A 26,303-nucleotide genomic window follows, 5' to 3' on the forward strand; every position below is an offset into this window, starting at 1 on the left:
TATGTGCAACCGGATCTGAGATTGAATCTGGGCCGTTCATCAGGCCAGAATTGTTTTGATCAAATCTTAGCCGTCTGAAATGCGATTTGGACGATTTCAGACTTGTTTCCAGCTAATTTGATCGTTCCGGATGCAATGGTACGGTCCGATCATTGAGATTTGAGACCAAAAGTGGTGGTGGTAAATTAACAAAAGAGATTGCCCGATTAGGAGGCATCTGAAGGTCATCATGGTGGTCGATGGAGATGAAGAAGAAGAAGGTGCACATGTTTACCCAATTACATGTGCTGAACTGCTAAGTGGAGAGAATTTTAATTGCCTTGAGGGAAGGTAAAATTGGGACACTCTAGACACCCAATCAAGTGGACAATTTGAGGTGGAGAGTGGAAATTTGATGAAGACCAATCTTGACGAATCTAAGAACTGGTAGTCTCGCCAAATGTTGAGAAATCAGGTATAAAACCGGGATACCCCAGATCACTTGTAAAGGAAAGCCGCAACAAAGCTAGCAAATGGTTGTATATACGAAAAGGCAGTACGGTGGATAGATACGTTCTAAGAAGTTCTGTCTAGGAGATTGAGTTTTAAGCGGGACCAGTATGACCCCTCCAAATCTTTCCTGGGAACTTGCTTAGTTGAAGGATCATCCACACAGTACTATTTTTGTATATGTAACAGTTTGTAATGAAACTGTTGAAGACTAGCAAGATGACGGCACAAAGGAACAGTTGGGTTCTATATGTTCAAGGATCTGATGGAGTGGTGATTTCTCCAAAGAAGTTAGATTCGGTGACTGTGATTTCTCGAAGGGATAATTAATGAAGACCCTGATAATGGAAGAGAAATACAACAAGGGATAAAGATTGGCACCCTATTTTGACTTGAATAAATGTTGTGACAGGATGAGCTGCTGTCAAACATAAAAGCAAAGAATAGGGAGAAATCTGGAGAACCGAAATTGCACGAGAGCACACGGAGATTATGCAGGAGTACCCGAAGGATCCAACGAGGTACTGTAATGAGACAACAGATGCAAGGAGAAGAAGAGTTCCCAGATGAAGCTCAGAGCAGAGACTGTGTGAAAAGTTGTACAACAGGAAGTCTCTTGTGCTCTTGATAAAGGCAACAAGCGAGGACCTTTCCAATGCATGCAAGGATGGAAAGATGAGCTGTTGCAGAAGCACCTAATTAAGGGGGTGCGACCGCCGATGAAAGGCGAAAACACCAAAGAGAGTTGGTGTGGGTGGAGCTATCAAGCAGAAAGGCATAGAAGCTCCAAACATAGAAAATGAGATGGAAGATTGCGAAAAGTGCACCGCAGCTCTCTCTTTCTATGTGATCAGTGGCAGTGATCTCTCCCAAGTCCACATGGTGGTAGAGAATCTTAGAGTCACTGGAGACATCCCCGATGAAGGAGGATGTGACCGCTTCATGACGGACGGAGACACCTCAGGCAAGAAGGTGTGTGGGCCATGAAGTGAGCCCGAGTACAGACCTCCGCATGACGATGAGCGGAGACACCTCAGGAGAAGGTGTGTGGGCCACAAATATGAGCCCAAGTACAAACCGCCGCATAAACGACAGGCGAAGACACCTCAGATAGAAGGTGTGAGGACCGTTATATGAGTCTAAGATCAAACCGTCTCATGACGACAGGCGGAGACACCTCGGATGGAAGGTGTGAGGACCATGATATGAGTCCAAGTTCAGACCGTCTCATGAAGACAGGTGGAGACACCTCAGGAGAAGGTGTAAGGACCATGATATGAGTCCAAGTTCAAACCGTCTCATGACGACAGGCGGAGACACCTCGGATGGAAGGTGTGAAGACCATGATATGAGTCCAAGTTCAGACCGTCTCATGACGACAGACGGAGACACCTCAGACAGAAGGTGTGAGGACCATGAAATAAGCCCAAGTTCAGACCGTCTCATGACGACAGGCGAAGACACCTCGGATGGAAGGTGTGAGGACCATGATATGAGTCCATGTTCAGACCGTCTCATGACAACAGGCGAAGACACCTTAGGAGAAGGTGTGAGGGCCATGATAGGAGCCCAATTTCAGAACGCCCTAAAGACCGATGTGATGGCTGGATATAAGTGGACAAGTGTATAGCCAATTGGCTATGATGAGTATGGAGACAAATGCAGGATTGACTTTCATGGATATTGCCCCCATGCTAAAGATCAATGAGCTAGAAGACATTTGCCTTGGACAATAAGTGGATGACTTGTGGAGCATTAAGACGCGACTACTATGAAGGAGCAGAGGGCATGCGCAGGTTCCGGGAACAAGTTGACTCTTGTCAAGGTGGTGAGCTCAGTAATGACATTGTAATACTCAGAGTATGAAGATAGAGATGGATCAACCTTTAATGGGTTGTCCCCATGGTTAAAAGGGAGAGCTACCTGGACTCTTAAGACTAAGAGTGGGAGACTCACGGAGAAGTAAGGCGTGGTTCCTAGGGAGGAACAGAGGGCAGACGCAACTCCAGGATGAGTAGACTCTTGGAAGAGTGGTGAGCTCGTGATCATATTGAAATACTCAATGACTGTCGCACTTGGAAATATCCGTTTGAGGGGGTGTTGTAAGCCTTGGTGTAAGGCTTGATAAATCATTCTGGGCCAAGCATGGTTGATATGCTTGAAGGGAATGTTGTTCCAGAGACAAGTGTTAACACTCTTCAGATGAGATGTGACAAACCATCTAGTTGAAGTGATCCTTTGGAGTGAGCAAAGGGGTGCTTGGGTGACTCTGTGATTGAAAGGTTTGGTAAGTACCTGGAAACTTGGCCAAAGACGCTCTCGGAATGGTAAGCTTGGAAGAGCTGCAGAATGCAAGCATGTGCTGAAGAAGCAAGAGGACAATTGCCCACATGAATGGCAAAGGGGGTGATTGTTGGATTGTTGCCATTATGTGCAGCAATCATAGAGCATTTACAGCCTATCTTCTAGAAGAAGATGGCTGCCATTGCCATTGTCAAAGAGGGCTGCTAGGTGCAGCCACCATTGTTGAAGAAGAGCTGGAGTTGGCAGCCACCTTTGTTGAAGAAGAGCTGGAGTTGGCAGCCACCATTATTGACCAAAGAACAAGTGGAGCAGCACCATGGATGCCTATAAATAGAGGCATACGGTTGAGAGCAAAATGAGAGAGTTGAGAGAGGGAAAGAAGAGCCAAAGATGTGAGAAATGTAGGAGAGAGTGGGCTGCCAAGGCAGCCAGCAGTAGCTGCCATTGCAGCACTGAAAAGAGAGAAATAGAGTGAGGTTGAGAGTTGCCAAAGAGGGGATGATTCCTCCTCCTCTATTGTTGTAAATCTTGTTCTCTCCCTATATAATGCAATGGCTTCTCCCGTGGATGTAGGCAGTTTGCCGAACCACGTTAAATATTGTGTCAGTGTGCTTTACCTCCTAAGAGCAAATATCAGAACATCACCGGTCGGAATTTCCTACAAATATTAGCTTGGGAAAAAAAAGGTTTGGATTCATTAAAAAAATTATCTTCAAAAACGTCAATGCATAAATATCCATGATATTATGACCATAATCTCAAGAGTAAAAGTGAAAAAGGAAGAGATAATATTGGAGGATAAAGAGAAGAAGACGAAGGGAGTACGTAGGTAGGTAAGATAAAAGTAAATATATTCATCGAACAAGTCTAATATTTTTATCCATAGCAACTCCATCATTGAAGAGAGAGAGAGAGAGAGAGGGATTTTGCATTAGCAATCACTATTATTCATTTCACTTAGAAGAGACAAAAAAAAAACCCCATAAAAAATTCCCAGAGACATAAACGCAGCAAGATTTCACATCACTTTCACTTGTTCCTTCATCATATGCCCAACATAAAATAATAATAATATGGGGTTTAGCTCTCCTTAATTTTGTATCTTAACACTATGAATATGAGTACTGTTATTTGGCGTACCAGCTTCCAATTAATAATATGAGTCCTGTTTTCTTGGTTTGAGAGGAGGAGCTGTCAAGTCTTTAGAAATTAAGATAAAGTTAAGAACAAGAGTTAATTATAAATTATTCTAGTAATTAATTGAAATTAATTAACTAGTTTTGTAGTATTGAAATAATTAGATAGTCTTTTGATCTTCGTTGACATTAAGAACAAGAGTTAAGTATATAAATTAGGCCGGGTTTTATAGCTCTGGTTATCTGTTACTGGAAGTAAAGGGATGAAAGGTGAAAGGGATATGGATTGGAATCAAGTTGTGGATCTTGTGATGCTGTCAAATTTCTTAAGACAATTTGATAACGTATTTAACGTTGTGATGTAAAATGGTTTTTTTAAAAAAAAAAAAAAAACATAAAATTATCGTAATAAATAAATTTCTGTGTGCAGAGTGATCTTCAATTGGAGTGAATATTAATTTAATATATTTTTAAAGTGAACGTAAACACAGTACAAAACCTGTAAATAAAAGAAAGGATGCATCGAGTTGAGAGAGAAGAAAGAAAACAAAAAACACACAAACCCAGAGAAGGGAGGGAAAGTAAAAGACCAATAATACAAAGAAGAGTAACTTCACATCCTCATTATAGCGGTCTACTCTCTACTATAAAAGCAAGAAAGAATCTTTAGCTACAAAGACCCTTTTCTTGCTTTTACAGTTTTTCAAAGAAATTAATGTACTTCATCTAGTTCTACACGCTAGAAGTAGAAGATCTGCAAAGTAACTTAGCTAGCAAAGAACTTGAGAAAAGCTAACAATGGATAGTGTGGTTCAGTTGCAAAGGCAGTTAGTCGACTACACAGGCCAACTGTTTAATGAGGTCAGAGCATAACTTGCAATATGTTAACATTACTGTAGATATGTCTTGAAGAGAAGCAGAAGCTATGCTTAGGTTTTGTTTTGTTTTTGTTTCTACTTTGCTTGGTCTTTCTCTGGCTGGTTGTTGATGAGTTCTTTGTGTGTGTGTGTGTGAAGGGATTTTTGGATGACCAGTTTAACCAACTTCAGCAACTTCAAGATGAGAGCAACCCAGATTTCGTAGTTGAACTGGTGACTCTTTTCTTTGAAGACTCTGAAAAGCTTATCAATGAGCTAGCCAAAGATTTGTGAGAATTTTAACTCTGTAGATCTCCTATAACATTTCTTTTTCTTCTTTATTTTGTGTTAAATATCTTGGTAGATTCCACTGTCCTAATGTAATGTTTTTTTGGTATTGAATAGAGAGCAGCAAAGTATAGATTACAGAAAAATTGATGCTCATGTTCACCAGTTGAAGGGCAGCAGCTCCAGGTGATCTCCAATCACCTTGTTTAACTAAAAGCTGAATCTACTATTATGCCTAGGTGGTCATAGTGAAAGGGTTTTTTTTTTTTTTTCCCTTCAGTGGATGAAATTTGTTTCCACTTTCTCCAACAATGTCAACCAGCACATATAACAGATTTTGACTGTTACTGTTATGGTTTCATAGCTTAAAGTCAAATTTGTAACACAAAACTTGTCACTTGCTTGAAGCAAATGTCTCACCATTGGCAGTACAGCTGGCTAAAGAGTTTTACACTCAAGTTTCAAATCAGTGCAGTTGTCTATGCAATGTTCAGTTTTACTTCTCAACTTAGTTTTATTCATGGTTAATTGATCCTAAAAATTTGGGTGATGGCTATATAACATTTTTGCACCACACCAATTTTGGCTATATATCATGGGAATATTTTTTTCTTTTATATCTCTTCCATCTCGTATATACCATTGAAAGAGGTCTTGAAATAACAGCATTGGGGTTCAAAGAGTTCAGAGAGTCTGCATTGCCTTCCGCAACTACTGCGAGGAGCGAAATATTGAAGGGTAAGTTTCTCTTCAACTAATATTTCAGATTGTTTCGGTGTAGCTTTACCCCACAAATTGTTCGTTTCAATCTTAAAAAAGTATTGTTATCCACTGTTTCATGTTTCTGGTGTCAAATTGGGTGTGGTGTAGGTGTCAAAAATGTCTCCAGCAAGTGAAGAATGAGTACTCCCTGGTGAAAACTAAGCTTGAAACTCTGTTCAAGGTAAGAGGAAATAAGAGAAAAAAGGGAGAAAGAATTTAACTTGTTAAGATTGAACATTGTTTCACAAGCAACTGATTTCTATTTGTATGATTGCAGCTTGAGCAACAGGTTTTGGCAGCAGGAGGGTCAATTCCTTGGCCAACGTGATGATGTGAAAATCTTTGCAGAAGATCATAGCTAGAGACAGCTAGTAAAGTGGGATTTTGGATATGTAGAGAAGCTTTTGTTCTCTTCCTTCATTGCTCTACTTTCTTTCCACATTTCCTGTTGTGTGATTAAGCTCTAAACAGTTCAGATTATTTTAGCTTAAGTTTGTATTATATCCAACGCATGAGCAGTGATGAAGAATGTGAATAAACCAGTACTTTGTTGGCAATTGCTCTTCCTTCTGCTTAAAGAATGGTATATTATTACTAATGGCCATCTAATCTAGTGGTACTCTTCCCACCATGACGATCAGGACTCAAGTTTAAATCATCTTTGTTACGTTAAAAAAAAAGAAAGGAAAGGAGATGCAGATCAATAATGGAAGATAGACTTTAAGATAGCATCTATAGAAGAACTTCATTTTCTTCAACAGTAGAGAAGAACCTCTATGCTCCTCAATTTGTCTCATTCTTCCAATGAACTTTGAAAGCCTATGGACGAACTGCAGTTTAAAGGTAGATAGAGATGCATTGTTGCAAAACTGAGTTGTAATTTGTACACATTATGTTTGGATGGAAGAAGGGTAAGGAAGGGTAGGGTTAGCAAAGGTAAGTGATGGAAGGGAATGTTTGTATTTCAACCTTTTCTCTTATTTGGATATATAAGAATATATGTAACTAAGCATCATATTAGTTAATTTTTAATGGTTGGATAAAAGTTGGAAATTTCTTCTTCTTTTTTTTATTTCTTGGTGGGGTTAATTAGAACTTTCACATGGTTAAGGAAGGTGTGAAGTTTCTGTCATTATAGTCATCAGATAAAGTAATGAAATCCTCACTCAACCAATCTTGATGAACCTCAAAAAGCCAATGTGGTTGTGCACCTCAAAACCACTCCAAACTTGAAGGCTTTAGTCCTAAAATATTGTTGACATCAGGGTCAGTGTGGTAGTGTAGTAATACGTGGTTAAAGCTGTGTTTTGCTTCAATCATTGTTTTAAAAGTATTTAGTTAATTAACACATTATAATTTTACATAGATCTCACTCAAAACTCTCTTTTAAAAACTTAATTATAAAAAATAATAATTTATAGATTTTTTTAAAACCTCCTTTATCAAACACAGATCACAGTTCAAAACACTAATCAACACTAGCTGCTAAACAATCCTCTTCTATGGACACAAGAAACTGAACTGCTATAATATTGTCTATGACTGATTTAATGGCTATGCTTCCATTTGGATGAATAAGATTGGCTGCCATGTTACAACAAGGACAAGCACACACATTGGCTAAATAAAAATGGTAGCCACCGACCATTGCCTCTATCAAGAAGATGTCATACTGTTTTTTATGAGTACAGATGGCTGGTAATGTACTTTGATATCAATTATCAAAAATAAAGAAGAAAATCCCATTTTGATGGGGTGATTCGTTTATCTCCTGCAATATATTTTAATCAGCCATTTCATAATCCCTGTATTGCGTTCAATGAATGGATGTGTTTTTTTATAAGGTCAACTGTTTTCATATGAGATGGGATGTCTCCTGGTCTGCAGGTATCTTGAAGCAAAGGCCAATATGCATGCTGTAATGGCAGAGTTCTGTATTTATTGGCATGGTTCTTGTTTAAAGCATTACTAACCAACCATTTGACTTCATTTTTTTCTCTTCCAGTTCATGACAAATCATAGTTGTGAATTGGTGTGATATGTTTCATGGATTTTAGGCTGACCGAAAAGCTCACAGGGCATGTGTATATGACTTTCTTTAAGTTTTGAAGATGAGTAGGGCTTGCATCTGGATCTTATCAATTTCCACACTCTGCAAGGAAGACTGTCGATGGACTAAACTCCCATTAGTGACCATTAAGGAACTCATGGAAAGGCTAGTTTTGCTCAAAAAATAGGAGTGGAATAAAGTGGTTATTTGTGATTTAAAAACCCTAAGCAAATTTGGCAGAGTGAGTTTCCAGATGGACAGATTCTAGCATGTGATTCGATATAATATTTCGTATTGAATGCAGAATGCATGTCTCGTACTCTTCAAGTGCAGTCTCAATCCTGGTATATTATATGATACTAATTTTGTCAACAGGCAAGCAAGTGCATGCATGTAGAACTAGAAGCTTTAACCCCCACGTTTTATACTTAACAAAAGGCAACAACCAAAGTGTTTTCAGGAACAAGTACTGTGCCAACTTGGAACAATCTGCTAGACAAGTAATTTTATAGTGAGACAAGACCATGTGCTTTCACAGACATGAGCAATTTTATGCTTTCCAGCTGAAAATACTTCATGTGGTTAAAATTTGTCCAGGCAGGTTTGGCAGCAGGGATTCAAAGCATGATCACATCAGAGAACATCAGGATTTAAAGACATCCATTGGCATTTTTCATTACGGGTAACTGATTTGGCAATTTTCTTTTAAAGTATTAATTATTCTGGGATTAGAGAACACCAGGATTCAATGAAGAGGGGTTTAGAAAATTGACTGCAAATTGTTAAGCATAGCCAGAAAGTAATATTTAACTATTCTTGAATCTTCATCCAAAAATTTAAACTTTTGAATTGAGATAGGCTTTTCAAATGATATCAAAACATTATTTACTGAAATATAAAAATTTCAAATCTCATCATTCTTATTTTATCGAATTAAATTATAAAAATTAAAAAGAAAGGTATGGAAGAGGCAAGCAAAGGCTAAAGGGTTAGGAGAGGAGTTTAAGGAGCTAGTAGAGGTTCGCAGAGTTGCGGGGAGTCACTTTTCTTCATAGCTTGACAAAGACGGAGAGGAAAGCCTCTAAAAATATAAAAGCAAAGGTAGATAATTTCAGGGTCACTGGAAGTTTACATGGTTATTAATTTCATGGTTCATGAGATTAATCAAGGTACGCATAAACTGATCCGGACACCCATATTAATATATATATATATATATATAAAAAAAAAAAAAAGAATCCAGCTACGCAATATCCTTCAAGCTTCTACCCTGAATCTTTGAGCTTGTGTTGTCTAAATGAATTCTATGCTTTAAGTTTGTCGATGATCCATTAGCAATATGGTTATGCTAGACTCTCTTCTATAATTGGTTTCCAGATATCTAGAGTTGATGGCAGCCTAATCTCAGGTTGATCAGTATCTTGGGGACCTCCAAACTGTACAAATTTCTCAGCTGTGTATCTTAAAGAAAACTAATGAGTTGAATGTTTAGATTCAGCATGGGATGTTTAATGAAATATACATATAACATCAATGCAATGGAAAGATTTAACTGTTAAATCATGCTTAAATTTTTACAAGTAACATTGCTCAATGAACCGTGGGATCATTTAAAATTGTATTTTGAGCATTGATGCTCATGATATATTATTTTTATGTTTAATAAGACTCTATGATTTAAGTCAAATGTTTTTGTTTATTTTCTTTATATTTTGGATTCCTAGTTGTTTTTTAATAGAGATAAGGTTTCCAATCTATTTAAAAATGTTGTAAACTTTATAAAAAGATAGTTATTTTATGCTTTAATTTTCAAATAATAAAATTGAAAATTCAGTATTCACATCCGCAGTACTTTTCATCCATTAAATTTTGTATGCCTTTTTCTTGTGATTTTTTGTGTTATCACTTTCCTACTTTGTCCACTCCCATAGGCAGAGAGCAATATACAAAAGAAAATCCCAAGTAATTACTATGCGCTAATTGCTAAGCCCTTATAAACTAAGCTGGGCCTTGCCCTGGTTACAAGCAGACCGGGTTTTATAACTTTGAGTAGCCTTGAAAACTATGTCTGCCACTCTGATTGCTTTCATGTTTTCTTCTTGTAGAGACCCTTTAGCCCAATGCTACCGTAGTCAATGAGAGGGCTAATGGGTTGGCGAGGGGACAAACGTTCTGGCTTTTCTAGCCAAAAAGGGACCTAATTCACACTATAAGAAGAGTTCAGGGATTAATGTGTTACTTTCAAATCTATGAAACTGATAAACAACTCGATTCCCCACGGTGAAAGGATGGATGGATCCAACCCATAAAATCCCCTGTTTTAGAAGAGGCTATATACCATCTGGCTGGCTACAAGATCCTTGGTTGATTTCGTTCATGTTAGGAATCGAAATTGTCTAGTTGTTGTGTGTATGAGTGTATATCTAGTTACGAAACAGAGGTTCACAGGGAACATGGATGTCATGCGAGATGGTTAAGCCATCAGCTCATTGACAATAGCTAAAGAAATCTTGAGCTATAAAATTCTTGAGAGAGAAAACATTACCAGTGAAGAAAATGTGTAGGCCGATGTTTGTGTCAAGATTGGCCTCAATTTTTCGAGCATGCATCTACACCCTTCAACCATGAACATGTCTTAGTAAAGGGGGACGATGCATAGTTTCCTTTGGCCCTTTTCTATTCCAAAAAAAAAAAAAAAACACACCAATATGTGTTATTAAATTTTATCTAGAAAGTTATTAGTATCTTTTAAAAAATAATATAAATTATATTTTGAGATTTCATCTAATAATTTAAGTTTTTAGGTTGAATTGATTTTTTGATATGGTATCAGAGTCTTGATGGTTAAGCGGTCACGAATTCGAATCTTATTCTTCTTATTTATTTGATAAAAATTAAACACAAAATAATAAAAGTTTCAAACTCACTCATGGGGTGAGATTTTCAAACAAAATCTCAGAAAACTTTCTATAAAAAATTAATCACTTAATAAAAAATATTTCTATAATATAACTCAACATTACTATTTAAATTAATAAACATTTTGGAATCACAATTTTCATATGAAGTATCATACCAATTGAATTTTAATTTTTTAACAATATACCAATTGAATTGAGCTCAAAATCATGGTTCAAAAAGGAAAAATAAACTAAAATTCATGCCTATCCTCCTTCCCACGTGAACTTGGCAAAAATAGTTACAAGAACTAATTTCTTAAAAATATATCTAAAATAACATATTTTAATAAGAAAATCATATTTTTCACCCCCTCAAACCAAATTAAATCTTAATTTAATGAGTTATTAGGTTTACTCAACAAACTTGTTCTTGCAACTATGCTAGAAAAGGCTCATGTTTTTATTTTTTCAAGACATGTAATTTTTCAAAAACCTTTTATATTACTGTGTTGAAATTATAAAAAACCCCATCATGTTTTCAAAAAACCCATTTATTTTTTAAAAAATCTTCCCACGTTATAAAACAATTGAGATTCTCTATCTCCTGTGGGCCTCAATTGTTGAACCCTCAACAACTCTTCAACTCACCCTATTTCTCTCTCTTCTATCCCCTTATCCGTGCCTCTTGTCTCTTGATCACCTCTGCTTTTTCTCATTTCTCCACCATAAAAACCCTAGCAAAACCCTAACCCTAAAATCCTCAAATACTTTCACCACTACAAAAAAAAAACAAGAAATGGCCAAAAAGAAAGTGATCCATCAAACCCAAGACCCCGAACAACAAAACCCACGGGATCAAAATCAAAACTTGACCACCCAACATCAACACCAGCAACCCTCCATGGAAGACCCTGATGACAAGTTTCAATCTTTGAAAACTGTCAATGATTTGCTTGTCAAGGAGGCAAAACAACGCAGACAACAAGTTGAATCTCTGGTGAAAGCTAAGGAGGCTTTGGAGACTGAGCTGGCTCTGTATTGTAAGGAAAAGAGTGAGTTGGAGAGTGAGTTGGGTAAAATCAGTGATGGGAGGGTGAGTTTGGAGATAGAAAAGGCGCTATTTTGTGTTTTTATCGAGACCCGGATGGTTGAAATGGGTAGTTTTGTTGATGGTCTGGTGAGAGAGAAGAGAGGGAAGGACAATGAAATTGGGGCCTTGGAGAGTGAGGTTAAGGGGTTAGTGATGAATGTTGAGACTGAGAGAGATAGATTGAGTCGGGTTTATCGCGAGAGGGATTTGTTGAAGAGTGATGTTGATAATTGGATGAAGGGGGCTGATGGTTTGAAAGATAGTGTGGTTGAATTGGAGAAAATGGAGAGGGAGGGTGAGGAAGAGATTGAGAAACTTTATAAACAATATGCTTTGTTGGATAAGGAAATGAAGGACGGAGAGAAAGAAATTGAGGAGCTTCAAAGATTGAGAGGTTTGGCTGAAAATAATTTGGTGGAGAAAGTGAATGAAATTGAGGATTTGAAGAGAGAGATTGGACGGATTGAGAAGGAAAGGAACGAGATTGCTGGTGAAAAAAGTGAGCAGAAGGTGAAGATTGGTGAGTTGGAGAGAAAAGCAGGGGAACTTGATGAGATTGTATCAAGTTTGCAGAAGGAGAAGGGAGTTTTGAGCGGAAAAGCTATGGAATTGGAGAAGAGTTTGGGGCTGGCATTGGAGAAGGAGAATGCAATGGTAAGGGAAATTGATGGTTTGATGGAAGAGAAGAAGGAAAAAGAAAGGACAATTGTGCGTTTAATGGAGGAAAAGGATGATGACTGTAAATATAAGATCATGGCTTATGCTGAAATTGAGGATAAGAAAGGATTAATTGAGGAATTGTTGAGAGAGAAGAATGAGATTGAGGAAGTGAAAGTTATTAAGGAGGGTGAAATTGTGAAGCTGCACGAGGAGGTGGGTCAGCTAAGGGGTGATATTTTTTCAATGCAAGAATCGATCAAGGATCGAGAAGATAAGAACAAACAAGTAGTTTCTGAAGCCAGTCATTATAAAGATGCTTTTGAGAAAGTAAGGCTTGAGAGGGACACTGCTCAAAAAAGTTTAGGTGAGGAGAGAAAGAACGCCATGAACTTGAGGTCTAAAGTTTTGGAAATGGAGAAGAGAGTTGAAGAAACTGTGGAGGAGCGTGCAAAGATGAAAAACGAGCATGAGAGTCTGGTCTCGCAAAAGAAGGAAATGGAAAGCCAAGTTGCTACGTTGGAGAAGGAAAAAGATTTGTTACAGAAGCATTTCACAGAAGCAGAAAGGAAAATAGATGAGTTGAGGACCAAAATAGAATCAGCTGGTACTAATTATGATAGAGCACTAGCCATGCTAAAGAATACTGCTGCATTGTTATGTGAATCAAACAATGTTAAAGAAGATATGATTGTCACTGAAAAGATGCTTAATGGTGAAATCGAACCGTATGCAAGTAAGCTGGAAGTTATTAAGACTGCATTTAGTAACAAGCAGACAGTGGTGGAGGAGATGAAGCAACAATTAGAATTTCTGCAGAATTCTGTGGCAAAGGCGGATAAGAAGAATAGCCTTTTAAGTCTGTTGTCTTCAGCAACTGCAGTTGTTGCTGCAGCAGTGTCTCTTGCATATGTTGCTAGATTACGTTGATGATCAATTTTTTGTTTCTAGGCATGTTGCTTAAGTTCTAGAATTAATTCATAGTTAATCAAGCTCTACCTGACAGCAGAGTTTGCCAGTTTGTTACTCTTAACTCTGGTTTTAGCCAAGACATAAACTTGGCATTGCGACAGCTGGAGGTTTTTAACCGCCATTTCGAGTATGATGATGAATATATTATTTATTTTCTGCACCTTGTTATATGCTTTGCTTGAGTTTCTTCTTTAATTTGTTGGATATGTTCAATCACACTCTAGCGTAACAAGCAGGGCATGTTTCTGGACATTATTGTGCTCTACTGCAACTATAGCGGTTGGATTTCATGCTGTGATTCGGATATCATGTTGGCACAATATTGTATCATGAGAAATCCAGTGATTGTATTCCATATAAGCAGGATCCCAAATTGTTTCCCTAGTTCTTTTGCGAAAATCACGGGTTAGGAGGATGCAACTACGCTATCAGTTGCTCAGTTGGACTGTTATATTTTATTTTTTTCCCTTTATCATTTTTGTTAACCTTATCCTTTGGAATTCTTGCACCGAAAAAAAGATCAATCTTCTGGAATTTCTGTTGCTATCGAGGTACGACATTCTATTTCGATTCTCAGAGAATTTTTTTTTCTAGGCAATAAAATTGAGTTTAAAAATCTCTTCTAAAATCCTGAACACCACTTCTCTCGTGATTTGCTCTTCATGTGAGGTGTCAATCCTAGGCAAGCTATATTAGCTCATCTGCAACGTTGTGCTGAGCAAAGCATGTTGGTGAACCAGGTAGTGAGGATGCAAAGAAGTGGGGATCTTGAACCCCTCTTTAAAAAATGCTGTTAATTTTCTGTCGTATCTGGTGGAGTTCTGAATCATTGTTTTTTTCTCTATTTTATGCTTTGTCAGGCACACTTCTAACCACAAGATTATGCATTAGGGTTTCTAGAAATCATGGCAACATATTAGTGCCTTCCCTTTTGAGTCTTTTTCTCCCTTCTCGGGCCAATAATGCTGAGTGACCTGGATCAATAGTTCATCAAAAGGGATAAACCATAATCTAAATGGATTTCTAGCACAAACCCTAGGTGGTGTCCTATTAGCCATCCTACTCATATCTCATTAATTAAAGATCCCACTTGAAGAAGCGACCTATCGTTTTCTGTAAGAAAACTCTCCCTGAAAAGGGCTAAAACAGTTGATTTATTGATAGCTAAACACATTAAAGAAGCATTATTCTAACCATTTATGCAAACCAAACAAGATTTGCAAACATAATAAACGGGTTTGTTGGTTAACGAGATGTTCTGCGGGTTAACAAGCACTCACTAAGCGACTGTTATTGCAGTGCAATCTGCGATTGCATCGCATACCAAACCCTTAACTTGTGTTTCTTTTTTGTCCATTGATATCAATGAACAAGCTAGCACTGTGATTAGCTTGACTTTGAGTCTCCAAAGACAATCAAACAAGACTTTCATGTCTTCATCGGGAGCTAGCTGTTCTCCTGCCATTGTGCAAACAAAGTACTAATATTCCTTTTAGTGATAGTAAGTGGTTTTAATGTGGTCCCTTTGGAGATGTCCAAGTTCCAACCACCACTGAATGGGCTTGTATCTATCAAAAACAAGCCATTTTTTGTATTTTCTCAGCCATTCAAGCCCTCAAACAATGCATCAAGAACAGGCCGTCAAGAAATGCCAAGACGGAATTAAATCAATCTTCATCAAAACCAAAAATGGAGTACATGAAATTTGCTTCCAATCATTTGCTGCAATGTCTCCGAATTGTTATGTAGGGATAGATTTGAGGCCAGGATAACAGAATTAGTGGACTAAAAGGCAGCACGTTTTGATGCCTTTTTCCACTTGGCTCACAATTATCTCAAGACAAACTAAATTTCTGGTGCTAAATCTAGTGTTAAACCCTATCATGTGTAGAAAACCACTTCATGGAAGCCTCTTCACGTCATAAACAAGAGTATTTTTAGCAACACGTTCAAAAAAAGATTATTATTTACATTTAAAAAATTAATAGATTTTGTTCACCCAAAAGTTCTTTTAATTAAAAAGATAAAAATAGATTTTTTTTAACAGAGTTTGTATACAAATAAGAATCTTATTTCTGTTTTTATTGCGGAGAAAATAATTAGAAATTACAATCTAAGCTAAATTGTTGCCCCTTTATTTTTTTAAAATTTTACAAAAATATTTTTTTAATTTAAAAATTAAAAACAGATTTCTTAATAGAATTTGTATATATTCATAGCTCAAGAATTAGCATTCCCTGCAAAACACTACAGATCCAAGTCATCAGAGTTATGGATGGCTTAAGACTTCATCCCATAAATCTTTACACAACAAGCCATCACAATGAACAGAGTTATTTCATCCTCGAAGATAGCAACACAGCACAGCAAGGCTCCAACTTGAAGACGACGTTCATGATCCAGATGTTGTCCATCCAGACAAGCACATTAAGGCAAGCTGCGTCTTCAACAAGCTTTAGTCATCTGATTACGTGCATTATCTCCTTAACAAAACAATGTAAGACTTGGTGCATGTTTAACGTTGTGATAGCTTAAAAGCTCCCCTGTAAAACGGAGCTTTGGTCTTCGGTCAAGAACATGGTCACTCTCCAACAAAAAGATATGCTCCTCCGAACAGTTATCGTACCTAAATTCTGGAGTCTATAATAAAGGTTCAGCAAGCTATGACAAGATTTTAACGTTGTTATAATATCATATCAGAAAAACAGGCAAAGGAATCCAAAGAAAACCTATATAGGAGTGCTTGATAATTTCTGAATTTGCAATAACATAGTAACATTTACAGTTGCAACAAAAAGAAAAAAAAAAGGATAAGCAAACACCTTTATATATATATATATATATCTATATACTAAAGCTTATCTAGAAACATACTGCATCACAGTACCATGGACTTTTTCATATCCATGTTCTAAAATTAGCCCTTATAACATCAGAGAGGCTTCGACCCGTCCACCACAAGGGATCAGCCACTAAATATAAACCCAGTAGTTCCATCTTCCTCTCCTTTGGGGCTGGAAGTCAGAAAGGGTAACCTTAAATGTGGTAGGCCTGCCAAATTGAGTGCAACAGTACCCCCCACTGCTATTAAAACTTCAAAAAACTACACCACTCAAATTCGGCAAAATGGACATATAACAGATCATGATCCGAACCACAGCTAGATAGATGCTCTGCACCCAATAACAGAGCCGAGTTGTTTCTGGAAACTTCAACGACCGAACCCCGGAGCAGCAGAACGCAACAACTTAAGATTAATAAAAACAGTAAGTGGTAACACTACACAATCATAAAACAGCAAACAACACGTATTTTAGCCAAAGAGGAATGTCAAGCTTCGGTCAAGTATGGCTGCCAGTTGGTAAAGTTAACCCTATTAACAGTTAGGACTCACGAATTCACTTATCTCATCCATCACTGTATGGAAGTAATTGTTATTGGGCAACAAGTAGAAACCTATTGTTGCCTGCTCCAGATACAGAAGTTTCACATCTTGACCAGCCTTCTTGAGACCTTCAGCATATGTTATTTGCCGGTCGTGAACAAGGTCTAAACCGGCCACCACAACAAGACTCTTAGGAAATTTAATTCCTTCGAGGCTTTTACCTTTTGGACCAAATGGATTACATGCTGGATGGTCCCTATCCTCTCTTTCAGGAAGAAATGCTCTCCAATACCAGTCTCGGTCTTGGAGAGTAACAAAATATTTGCCATCTAATCGCTTCTCTGATTCTGTTCTCTCTTGCCCACCAAACATTGGGTTCAGCAGTATGTTTCCCAAAACATCAATTCCCGATTCTACTGCTCTTAAAGCAACATGGTGAACAATGTTACCACCAGAACTATCCCCAGCCAAGTATATATGAACTTTAGAATCTTTCTTGCTCTGGAGCCATGTTCTTGAATTAACCCACTTCAGAGCAGTCCATCCATCATCATAAGCACATGGGTATCGATTTTCAGGTGCACGCCTATAATTCACAGACACTACCACAGCCTTGCAAAGGCCCACCAGGCGGCGACAGAGTGTATCATATATAGCACTGTTTGAAGAAGAGTGAGCAAAGCTTCCGCCATGAAAGAAGATTATGACAGGGACAACCTCCGAGTTGACAGGCTTCTCAAGGTCAACAATATTTGGTTGTGATTCTTGCGCATCAGCTCGTCTATAGATTCGGCTAAGAAGGCTAGTCCCACGGTCAATGATAACATCAAATGAGAAAACCCCATCAACTGGATTCGCGTTAGCAGGAACTTTCCGGTCAAGGAACTCAGCCAAGTGGCGGTTGAAAGTCCCATCAGGACGACGAAGAAGATTGTAAGCCAGCTTGAAATTTGATATGAGGACCCATGTATTCAGGGGTACCACCCTCTAAGCAAAAAATGAAGGAAATCTTCAATTTTTTTCATTCCGAATAGCAAAATAGCAGGCCATAAACCATTAATAGTGATAGTTTTTCACAAACGAGCAAGCAAGTACAGAACCATGAAAAACACACTGACAAGTAACACATTTATCCATAAAACCAAATCATATTCCCCAAACTAAATTGATCCGGAATTGAAACGAAAAGGAACCAAGTTCAACATTTTGATGACCAAAATAAGACTTCAAAACCAGCAATCATGCGTACAACAAGCAAGAGCAACCTATCAACAAACTACTGTTATATGATCTCAAAACCCAAAACAACTTCAAAACACAGCAGCCTGAGAACCCAAATACTATTCAACAAGCTTCCATCTTTCCAAAAAAAAGAACATAAAACCCCAAAATCTCAAACAACACAACCTACAGAATCCAAACTGCTTAAACATAGTCCCCAGACCCAATTTCCCTCACCAACAAAACCAAAACCAAAAACCCCACCAAAAAAATATAAATTTCGCTTCAAATCCAGCTGATTTCCAACTCCGAGTCACCAAAACACAAACATCACAAAAAAACCATCAAAAGACACCAACTTTGGTCACCAAAAGAGTACAAAAATGTTTAAAAAAAAGGTACCTTGCTTTCATTGAGATTAACTCCATTACTTCCAGCCATGAAACTAGCACTTCTTTATCAACAGAGTGTCGAAAAACAAAATCTAAAACTTCAATTTAGATCCTTTTTAAGAACAACTCGATTGAAAACTCACTTCACATAATGAAACCAAAAACAAAAGATTTGATCTTTTTAGCTCTAATCCTCATAGCTTTCATTTATTATCAAAGCTTTCAAGAGGCCAAAATATCAGAGATGGGTATCCTTCAAATTTGCAAAAACAACAAATTTTGAACACAGAGAGAAATAATGGTGGCAATAAATGGTAAATACCACATGGAGGAGTAGAGATGTGTATGCGTGGAGGATAAGGGTGAGGGTGCATGATAGCAAGTGTGTGGAGGTGAGTGGTAGAGTGCGCATTAGGTGTGAGGTGGGAATATAGAGACGACAAAGTAAGCGGCCGAAAGATTACTGTTGTGTGGGACCCGGTTATGTAAGAAAATTATTTTGTTTTTTTGGAAATAATTTTGAGCATTTATGACGCAATAAAAAGAAACTAAAAAACAAAAGGAATAATTAAAAAAAGGAAGAAATTAGTAAAATGTGAGAGAAAGAAACAAGACAAAAGCTTATGTGCGTGCGGCCGGCGCCAAGTCACGTGAGGACAAACGGGGTCCGTCTGGAACGCTTTTTGCGGTCCTCTGTACCTGTTGCGGCCATTGTGGGTAACGCTTTGTTTGGTACTGTTGTTGGGTTTTGTTTTGCTGTGGCTGTGTATACACGTGCTAAGTTTTTTTTATGTAACAACAAAATATCTAAAACAGAAAGAATTGTTTAATATTGTTATTGAACCGATTTGGTATATTAATTTTAAAATTTTATAATTTGATTAATTTATTAATTTAAATTTAAAATTAAATTGTGTATAAATTGGTCTAATATAATTCCATCAACTTGGATTGTTCAAAAACAATTTGGTTAACCAATAAAAAAAATATAAGGATAAAATGATAAAAAAAAATACCAGCAAAAAAAAAACCCTTTTGATATTAAATTGCCAGCAAAACAACTTGGATTTATTATTTTTCTATCTCTCAGAAAGCCAGCACTAATAAATAAATCTCACCATGGATGTCATATTTAAGTGAAAGAGAAGAATACAACTTTTAATGTATTTAATATATAGTTTTTTTTGCTTCGTAATTACGAGTGATCTTATATTAACTAGTGAAGTAATTTGATATTGTACTAAGAGCCCGTTTCACATAACTTGAAAAAAATAATTTTTTTTTATTTTGAATCATAATTAAAAAAAAATCATGAAGATGATTTTAAATTAGAAGTATATATATTTGGTAAAAAAAGGACTTAAATCAAGTTGTTTTCAAGAATGAAGAAAACATGAGTTAGAATCTATAAGTTAAAAATTTTCAACTTCTACTAATTAAAATTTTCACCCATTTTAATAACAAACTTTTAATTTGAACTAAGAATCAACAAAACATAATTATATCTTTTTGTAAACGGAGGGTTGAAAAACAATGTAAATATGGAAAAGTCATACCAAGTAAATAAAAAAAATCAAATCATTTTACCACCAAAAAAGGATTGGATCATTAAAACGGACTCGAGTTTCACATTGCATGGAAATTTATTATATTGTGGATTGCTATAAAAAAAATTAATGAATTGCTTATTGAGTATAATATAGTCTTTTTCACAAAGTTCATCGTTTAGAGTATTTATATATTTTTAAATTATATTAAAATCACTATATATCTTTAAAAACAAAAATCATTAAATTGGCACCTAAGGGGTTTTTTTTTTATATTTATTATAGTTTTTAGTTGTGATCAAGTTAATCGATGGCTGATTTGGTCTTTTGATTAGTTTTAAACCCAAAAAAACTAGGGTTTAACATGCTAGAGGGTGGAGTCGTTCGTTGTCTTTTGGTAGCGCGTGTAACATCTCTTATCGTTCAAACAACAGCTTCCGTGACAACATTATAAACATCGATGTGTCTCTTTTTATGCAGGGCAGCGTGTGGCATTATTTATACGATGATGTGTCATCAAATATCTCTTACTTCCACTTTTCATTTTTTTTCTTTCCTCCTCTTCAAATTCATGTTGGTCATTCAAAATTTCAAAGTTGTCCTCTCATTTACTAATATTCTAACTTCAGTCCTCCTTTTTTTATTTTTAATTCTTGTTCATGGTTCTTTTTTTATCAAATTTCAAATTGTTTTCAATTTCACCTTTGAATCCATAATTGTTATTTGTTATTTTTTCAAATTTGGTCATTTTTTTTTCTATTTTGATTTTTTGTTTTGAATTCTTTTGTGGGTTTGATTTTTATTTTCAAATTTCTCCTTCAATTCAAGATTATAGGTTGTTTTCTAATTTAGTTATTTTATTTCAAATTTAGTTTTATTCTCTAACTTGCTAGTTATTTTTTGGATTCTTTTGTGTAATTGAATTTTGTTTTTAATTTTATTACTCAACATTTGATTTGTTGGGAATTGAATTTCGTGGTTATTCCACATGGAGTCTTCTAATTTAGTGACTTAGGTCACGGGCTTGAAAAGTTAATTCTGGTTGACATAGTTTTTTATTCATCATTTGATTATTTATTTAAAAAAAAAGAGCTTTGTAAGTTTTTCTAGTTTTCTTTCGTTCAAACTCTTATGATCTCATCACTTGGACAGCAAGTTTGGCTAGTTAATCTGAGTATTTTTCTGGTCACTGTTTTATATTTTTTTTTCAGTTTTGTCATTTAAGATTTAGTTCTTTTTAGAATCAAGCTTCGTCATTTATCTCATTTTCTCCTGATAGGTTATCCCATTTGCATGATTCGGCTCACGCAGTTTGGTGTCCCAATCCAAGCTTACATGTATTTTATTTTTTTGGGTTTTTTTTTTGTTGATTGTTGTTTTTTTCATCTCAAATCCATCATTTTACATCTGGATTATTAGGAATTAACAATCGTTATTTTTTGAATTTGTTTTCTATAAGGCTGACTCAGTCTCATAATTTAGGTTGCAAGTTTGCATTGTTAGCTCGCGTTGACTTGCACTTTATTTTTTTATTTTTTTATTTTTTTTAATCTCATCGTTTAATATTTTTATTATTTTTTAAAATATACTGACAACACTTGAATATTTTATTTTTACATTATAAAAAAAAATAGCTTGGCCAAAGGTGAAGCACTATAAACATGAATAGAATTTCTCCTTGTATGAATCTTTCAACAATCTAAAAACAAAAATCACTCGACAATACTCAAACTAATCCTTTTATCTTTCACTATAAACATGAATCAGAATTTTATGTCCCCCATTTTTTGTAGGACATTTGTCTAGAGACTAGAAAATAAATCTAGATTGTTGAGTTATCGGATCAAGTTTTTATATGAATTATTTCTATTAAAACGAGATATTTTTTTTTATTTTTAATTCATCAAGGTTGATTCATTTGGATTTTAACTAGGGTTAACTAGATTTCTCATTGAATTAATATTTTTTTTATTTAACTTGGAACTCAATCCAAATTAGATTCTAAATCATTGATTTTTTTAAATAAATTAGGTTTAATAACACCATGATTTTTCTCATGTTGAAATTCCGGATGGTCGGAGATATTTTAACAAGAATATCGTTTTTTTGCCTTCCTTCTCCCACTTTGGCTATGGCTAGCATTTCCTCAAGGGTCATGTTTTTTCTTCTCTTTGTTAATTCCCTCGTTTCAAAATCTCTCTTCCTGCTCTCTTTCTATGAGATAGCACTTGTTACATGGAATTCAACAAGAAATCTTTGCCCGTACAATTACATGGTGTATGTTAGAAAATAATATAAATAATATGTTAGAGTCTCATCTAACAGCTTAAGTTTTTGGATTGAATTGATTATTTGACATGGCATTAGAGTCTCGATGACCAAACGATCACGAGTTCGAATCTCACCATCCCTATTTATTTGATTAAAATTAAGCACAAGATAATGTGAGTTTATGCAAGTTTCAAGCCCAAATAGTTTTCTCTTGAGGAAGTTTGTTAGAAAATAATATAAATCATATCTTGGAGCCTCACCTAACAGTTTAAGCTTTTGGGTTGAATTGATTCTTTGAAAGTGTATACTTTCACGTTAAGATTCATTAAAAAAATCAATTTTAATTTATTAATTTCTAAAATAAATAAATTATCGACTGTCAGAATAAAAAAGGGGCTTAGAAAGAAAATTAGATCTCCAAAAAAATATTAATAAAGATTTACTCGACTCAGTTGCATTTCTGCTGAATCGCTGATCATCCCAAATTACTATTATATTATTCCCATTACGGGACACTTCTTTTAAAACAGTACTCCTGTTGATTTCACAGAGACAACACTCATCAAAACTGGCTTGATTTTTTATTTATTGAGAGAGACAGCAGGTGAATTTCCTGTGCTCTTATCCATAACCGTGGAAAGCAGGTGAATTTCCTGTGCTCTTATCCATAACCCAATCCTGAAATTTCTCACATGCAAGCTTGGTTTTCAGATCCGGCGCGTAAATTGACTAGGAAAAGAGTTGCCAGCTTATGGAATTGACATCTGGATGTTTGTTTTTCGGTTAAAAAATTATTTTTTTAATGATTATTGATAATTTAATGTATTGATATTAAAAATAAATTTTAAAAATAAAAAAAATATTTTAAAAAATAATTATAATTACTATGATATCATACTCTCGAACACTAATATGTATCAATTATTTTAATCAAAACAAAATTATTTTATTTTAAAAAAAAAAGACTCAGCAGAGTTTATCCAATCAAGTTTTTAGCTGATGGAGGCAAACTTCGTATGTCGTACAAGGTATTGGTATCTACACGTGGTCCCATTCCAATGGCGTAACCTATGGTATCTTTAATGATTAAAAGATTTGTTTGTTTTTGTATTTTAAAAGTGTTTTGAAAAATAATTTTTTATTTAATTTTTTTAGATTATTTTAATGTTATGATATTAAAAATAAATTTAAAGAATAAAAAAATTATTTTAATATATTTATAAATAAAAAACATTTTAAGAAGTAATAGGTACAAGAATACATATGAAAAAGAACCTCTTCTCGGCTTCACAGGAGATGATGATATGGGATTTGGGACCCACAAATGGATATGTTCTCGTATTATTTTCTTACTGCATGGGAGTTACTGCCACCGTCCATCAGGACTTGATTGGTTGCAAAGGAAGATTAATTAATGGGACCCATGAGTCCATGACCAATCAAGAAAAGAAGGCCCGGAAAGCGTAGACTGCAAAAGGGAGGAATTTGTGTATCCACCATTCATTTAATCTCGACAAAGAAATCCATTGGCTGCGATATTTCCAGGAGAGAGGAAATGAAAAGGTACACACACTTGTGTAGCCGTGTCCTTCCCTTTCTTTTAACAAAGTACACCATGAGTACTTCGAGAAAGTTACAACTTTATACAACTTGCACCAAGTTGCTGATAATGTTTGAGTAATTATTTTTGTTTGTTTTTTAAAATAATTTTTATATTAAAATAATATTTTTTTATTTTTTAAAATTATTTTTAATATCAGCATATCAAAATGATTTAAAACATATAAAAAAATTAAGTTTTTACATAAATAAAAATTAATTTTTTGAAAATAGGATTTCTCTAATGTATTGAGACGGTGGATCATTTTCTGTTGGCTATTTTTTAAAAATTCTTTGCTTTTCAAGGGGATGGAAATTTAAATAATTTATTTGTCTGGAGAAGAATATTATATTTTTTAAACCCGTCTCGAATTCGATCTAAAGACTTTGAGATTCAAAATCTGACTCATTCTAGATTTTTAGTTGAGTTAAATTAGAAATTAACTTTACAAAATTTAGCTGATTTTATTGGATTTTTAGTGATTTTATTAATGTAATCAAAGCTTATTATTTAAATCCAGTTGTATCAACAATAAAAATAATTGATTTAATTACTCGTAGAGTCAGCTGTGAAAAATGCATGTAATGATAACAAAAAGGACGAAATGCTTCTAGAATTACTTGGTGTGGTGAACCAAGGAGACGTGACACGACAAGGAGGCCATATGCCCTGGAATTTTTTTGCTATAATATTTTTCTAAGAAAAATATTGGATTTTCAGTGCTACATGAGGTCTGTATGGACGCACCAAGTATTAATAATATAAATAATATTTTTCTAAGATACTGTTCCTCCTTGCCCCACGATAAAAAAAAAAAAACTATATATATGTATAGAAAAAAAAGCACATAAACATATTTAGTGAGAAATACAAGAATGAAGTTGTAAAATAAATATATTAATGAAATAGTTTTATAATAGAGTTTTATATTCTATTATAAAATATATCAATTATTTTTTGTCATTATGGTTGAAGATATTATCTTCTCTCGTATTAACGGAAGTTTATAATTACAGGGAAGAAAACAAAGATGATGAATCTAGAAAGCAAGTGAAATGAAATATAAGTACACTCCACTAAATTTTGATATTTTGTCATCTTTACGCATCCAATGAATCATATAAAGGTGGGTTAACCTTTGCCATGCCTTCTTACTCAGCCTCTCGAGGGATCGTTTGGCTTGACTTACACGTGTATTCAATATTGTAATATATGATATTTTTTAAAATTATTTTTTAATTATAAATATATTAAAATAATATTTTTAGGTTTTTTACATCAACAAATTTAATGGTTTTTTTAAAATAAATATACTTTTAAAACGCGGAAAGACGTCACCAAACAAACACTAGCGTCAAGGAACTTTTTTTTAAAAAAAATAAAACTATACAGTTTTAATAAAAACAAGAACAATCGCATTTCCTTTTCAAAGTAGTCCCTGAATCTGTTTATTTGAGCGGCCAAACGGGCCGTTGCCTGCACCACCAAACGGAGCCGTTAGCCACGCGTGGACGCCTGTGATTTTCACACATTTTTCATGGATTGTTATTATTGGAATCCAAAAGGACAAACGGGGAAAATACACTGTGTTTTTCACCCTTTTCTTTTTCGTTGTATCCACTTCTAAATAATAAACACTGGAAGGACAGAAATTGCAGAAGGAAACGAGGCATCTGGCAGGTTACCAGTGTAGAAGTCACCATCCATGAAGCTCACTATCGGTGGGGCAGCGCCGGGGGACTTGACTATTATTGCATAGCCCACAGTGCACAGTGAGTTTTGGAAGCATTAGGGCTTGGGTCAACAACTAGGAACAGTTCCTGTGCTGTAGTGGTTAGGCCCTCCTCTTTCTCCTCTCAGAATGTACAAAATATCACCCTCACGCACTCTAGCCTGTACCTAGCTATCCCTTTTCATCACTGTCCCTCCTCTCTTTTTATGTCTTTTTGTATGGACCAAAGCTCAACACCTCACCAGCCTTTCCATTCTGCTTTAATCTCTCTTGTCTTGTTGTGTGTTTCTGGTTCTCTCTCCACAGGTCACCAACCTTCCCCTAGCTATCGGCATCTTCATCGCCCCCTCCTCCCACTACTGTAACAGTGTCAAGACAACCCAAGATGGGATCTTTATGGAAGTTTTTAGGGGGTGAATCTTGAGCCAAAGAAACCCAAATTGGGATTGTTTTAGGCTGGACCTCACATGGCGTTTCTGAACATCTCTGCTAAAAGACCTGTTTTTAGCCCAGACATATGCACGTATGAGAGCCCAGTTTTAGAGGGGAAAGCTGGGATAGATGGCAATGGAAAATCTATCTTGTCTTGAGGCGCGTCGATAGTCAATTACAAATTAAAAAACTACTGAATCTATCTATGATGCTATGCG

General features: G+C 35.6%; 3 protein-coding genes across 3 annotated transcripts; 2 read left to right on the plus strand and 1 right to left on the minus strand.

The window, feature by feature from the left end:
* The first annotated feature begins 4,461 nt into the window (after positions 1–4,461).
* LOC18098843 (histidine-containing phosphotransfer protein 1) lies at positions 4,462–6,393 on the plus strand. The gene is made up of 6 exons (XM_006382597.3): positions 4,462–4,790; positions 4,946–5,076; positions 5,192–5,260; positions 5,741–5,812; positions 5,945–6,017; positions 6,114–6,393. Exons 1-6 carry the CDS (start codon positions 4,728–4,730, stop codon positions 6,162–6,164), a joined length of 459 nt encoding a protein of 152 aa, XP_006382659.2. The 5' UTR covers positions 4,462–4,727; the 3' UTR covers positions 6,165–6,393.
* Positions 6,394–11,397: 5,004 nt separating this feature from the next.
* Positions 11,398–13,665, plus strand: LOC18098844 (intracellular protein transport protein USO1). The gene has a single exon (XM_024601877.2). The coding sequence runs from the start codon at positions 11,583–11,585 to the stop codon at positions 13,461–13,463; it is 1,881 nt and encodes a 626-aa protein (XP_024457645.1). The 5' UTR covers positions 11,398–11,582; the 3' UTR covers positions 13,464–13,665.
* A 2,557-nt stretch (positions 13,666–16,222) lies between these two features.
* Positions 16,223–18,867, minus strand: LOC18098845 (gibberellin receptor GID1C). The gene is made up of 2 exons (XM_006382599.3): positions 18,514–18,867; positions 16,223–17,877 (listed from the first exon to the last, which is right to left on the minus strand). The coding sequence occupies exons 1-2, from the start codon at positions 18,550–18,552 to the stop codon at positions 16,882–16,884; spliced, it is 1,035 nt and encodes a 344-aa protein (XP_006382661.1). The 5' UTR covers positions 18,553–18,867; the 3' UTR covers positions 16,223–16,881.
* Between the last annotated feature and the right edge of the window lie 7,436 nt (positions 18,868–26,303).

This window comes from Populus trichocarpa, chromosome 5 (genome assembly GCF_000002775.5).
Source record: "Populus trichocarpa isolate Nisqually-1 chromosome 5, P.trichocarpa_v4.1, whole genome shotgun sequence".
Classification (NCBI taxonomy): domain Eukaryota; kingdom Viridiplantae; phylum Streptophyta; class Magnoliopsida; order Malpighiales; family Salicaceae; genus Populus; species Populus trichocarpa.

What these genes read in the sequence shown, in the direction of transcription:
- LOC18098845 (XM_006382599.3), bottom strand. Translation starts at nt 18,552, where the DNA reads ATGGCTGGAAGTAATGGAGTTAATCTCAATGAAAGCAAG. An exon ending in TTAATCTCAATGAAAGCAAG is followed by an intron (nt 17,878 to 18,513) that starts GTACCTTTTTTT and finishes TTTTTTGCTTAG; the next exon opens with AGGGTGGTACCCCTGAATAC.
- LOC18098844 (XM_024601877.2), top strand. Translation starts at nt 11,583, where the DNA reads ATGGCCAAAAAGAAAGTGATCCATCAAACCCAAGACCCCGAACAACAA.
- LOC18098843 (XM_006382597.3), top strand. Translation starts at nt 4,728, where the DNA reads ATGGATAGTGTGGTTCAGTTGCAAAGGCAGTTAGTCGACTACACAGGC. An exon ending in AATGAGCTAGCCAAAGATTT is followed by an intron (nt 5,077 to 5,191) that starts GTGAGAATTTTA and finishes GGTATTGAATAG; the next exon opens with AGAGCAGCAAAGTATAGATT. An exon ending in AGCTTGAAACTCTGTTCAAG is followed by an intron (nt 6,018 to 6,113) that starts GTAAGAGGAAAT and finishes GTATGATTGCAG; the next exon opens with CTTGAGCAACAGGTTTTGGC.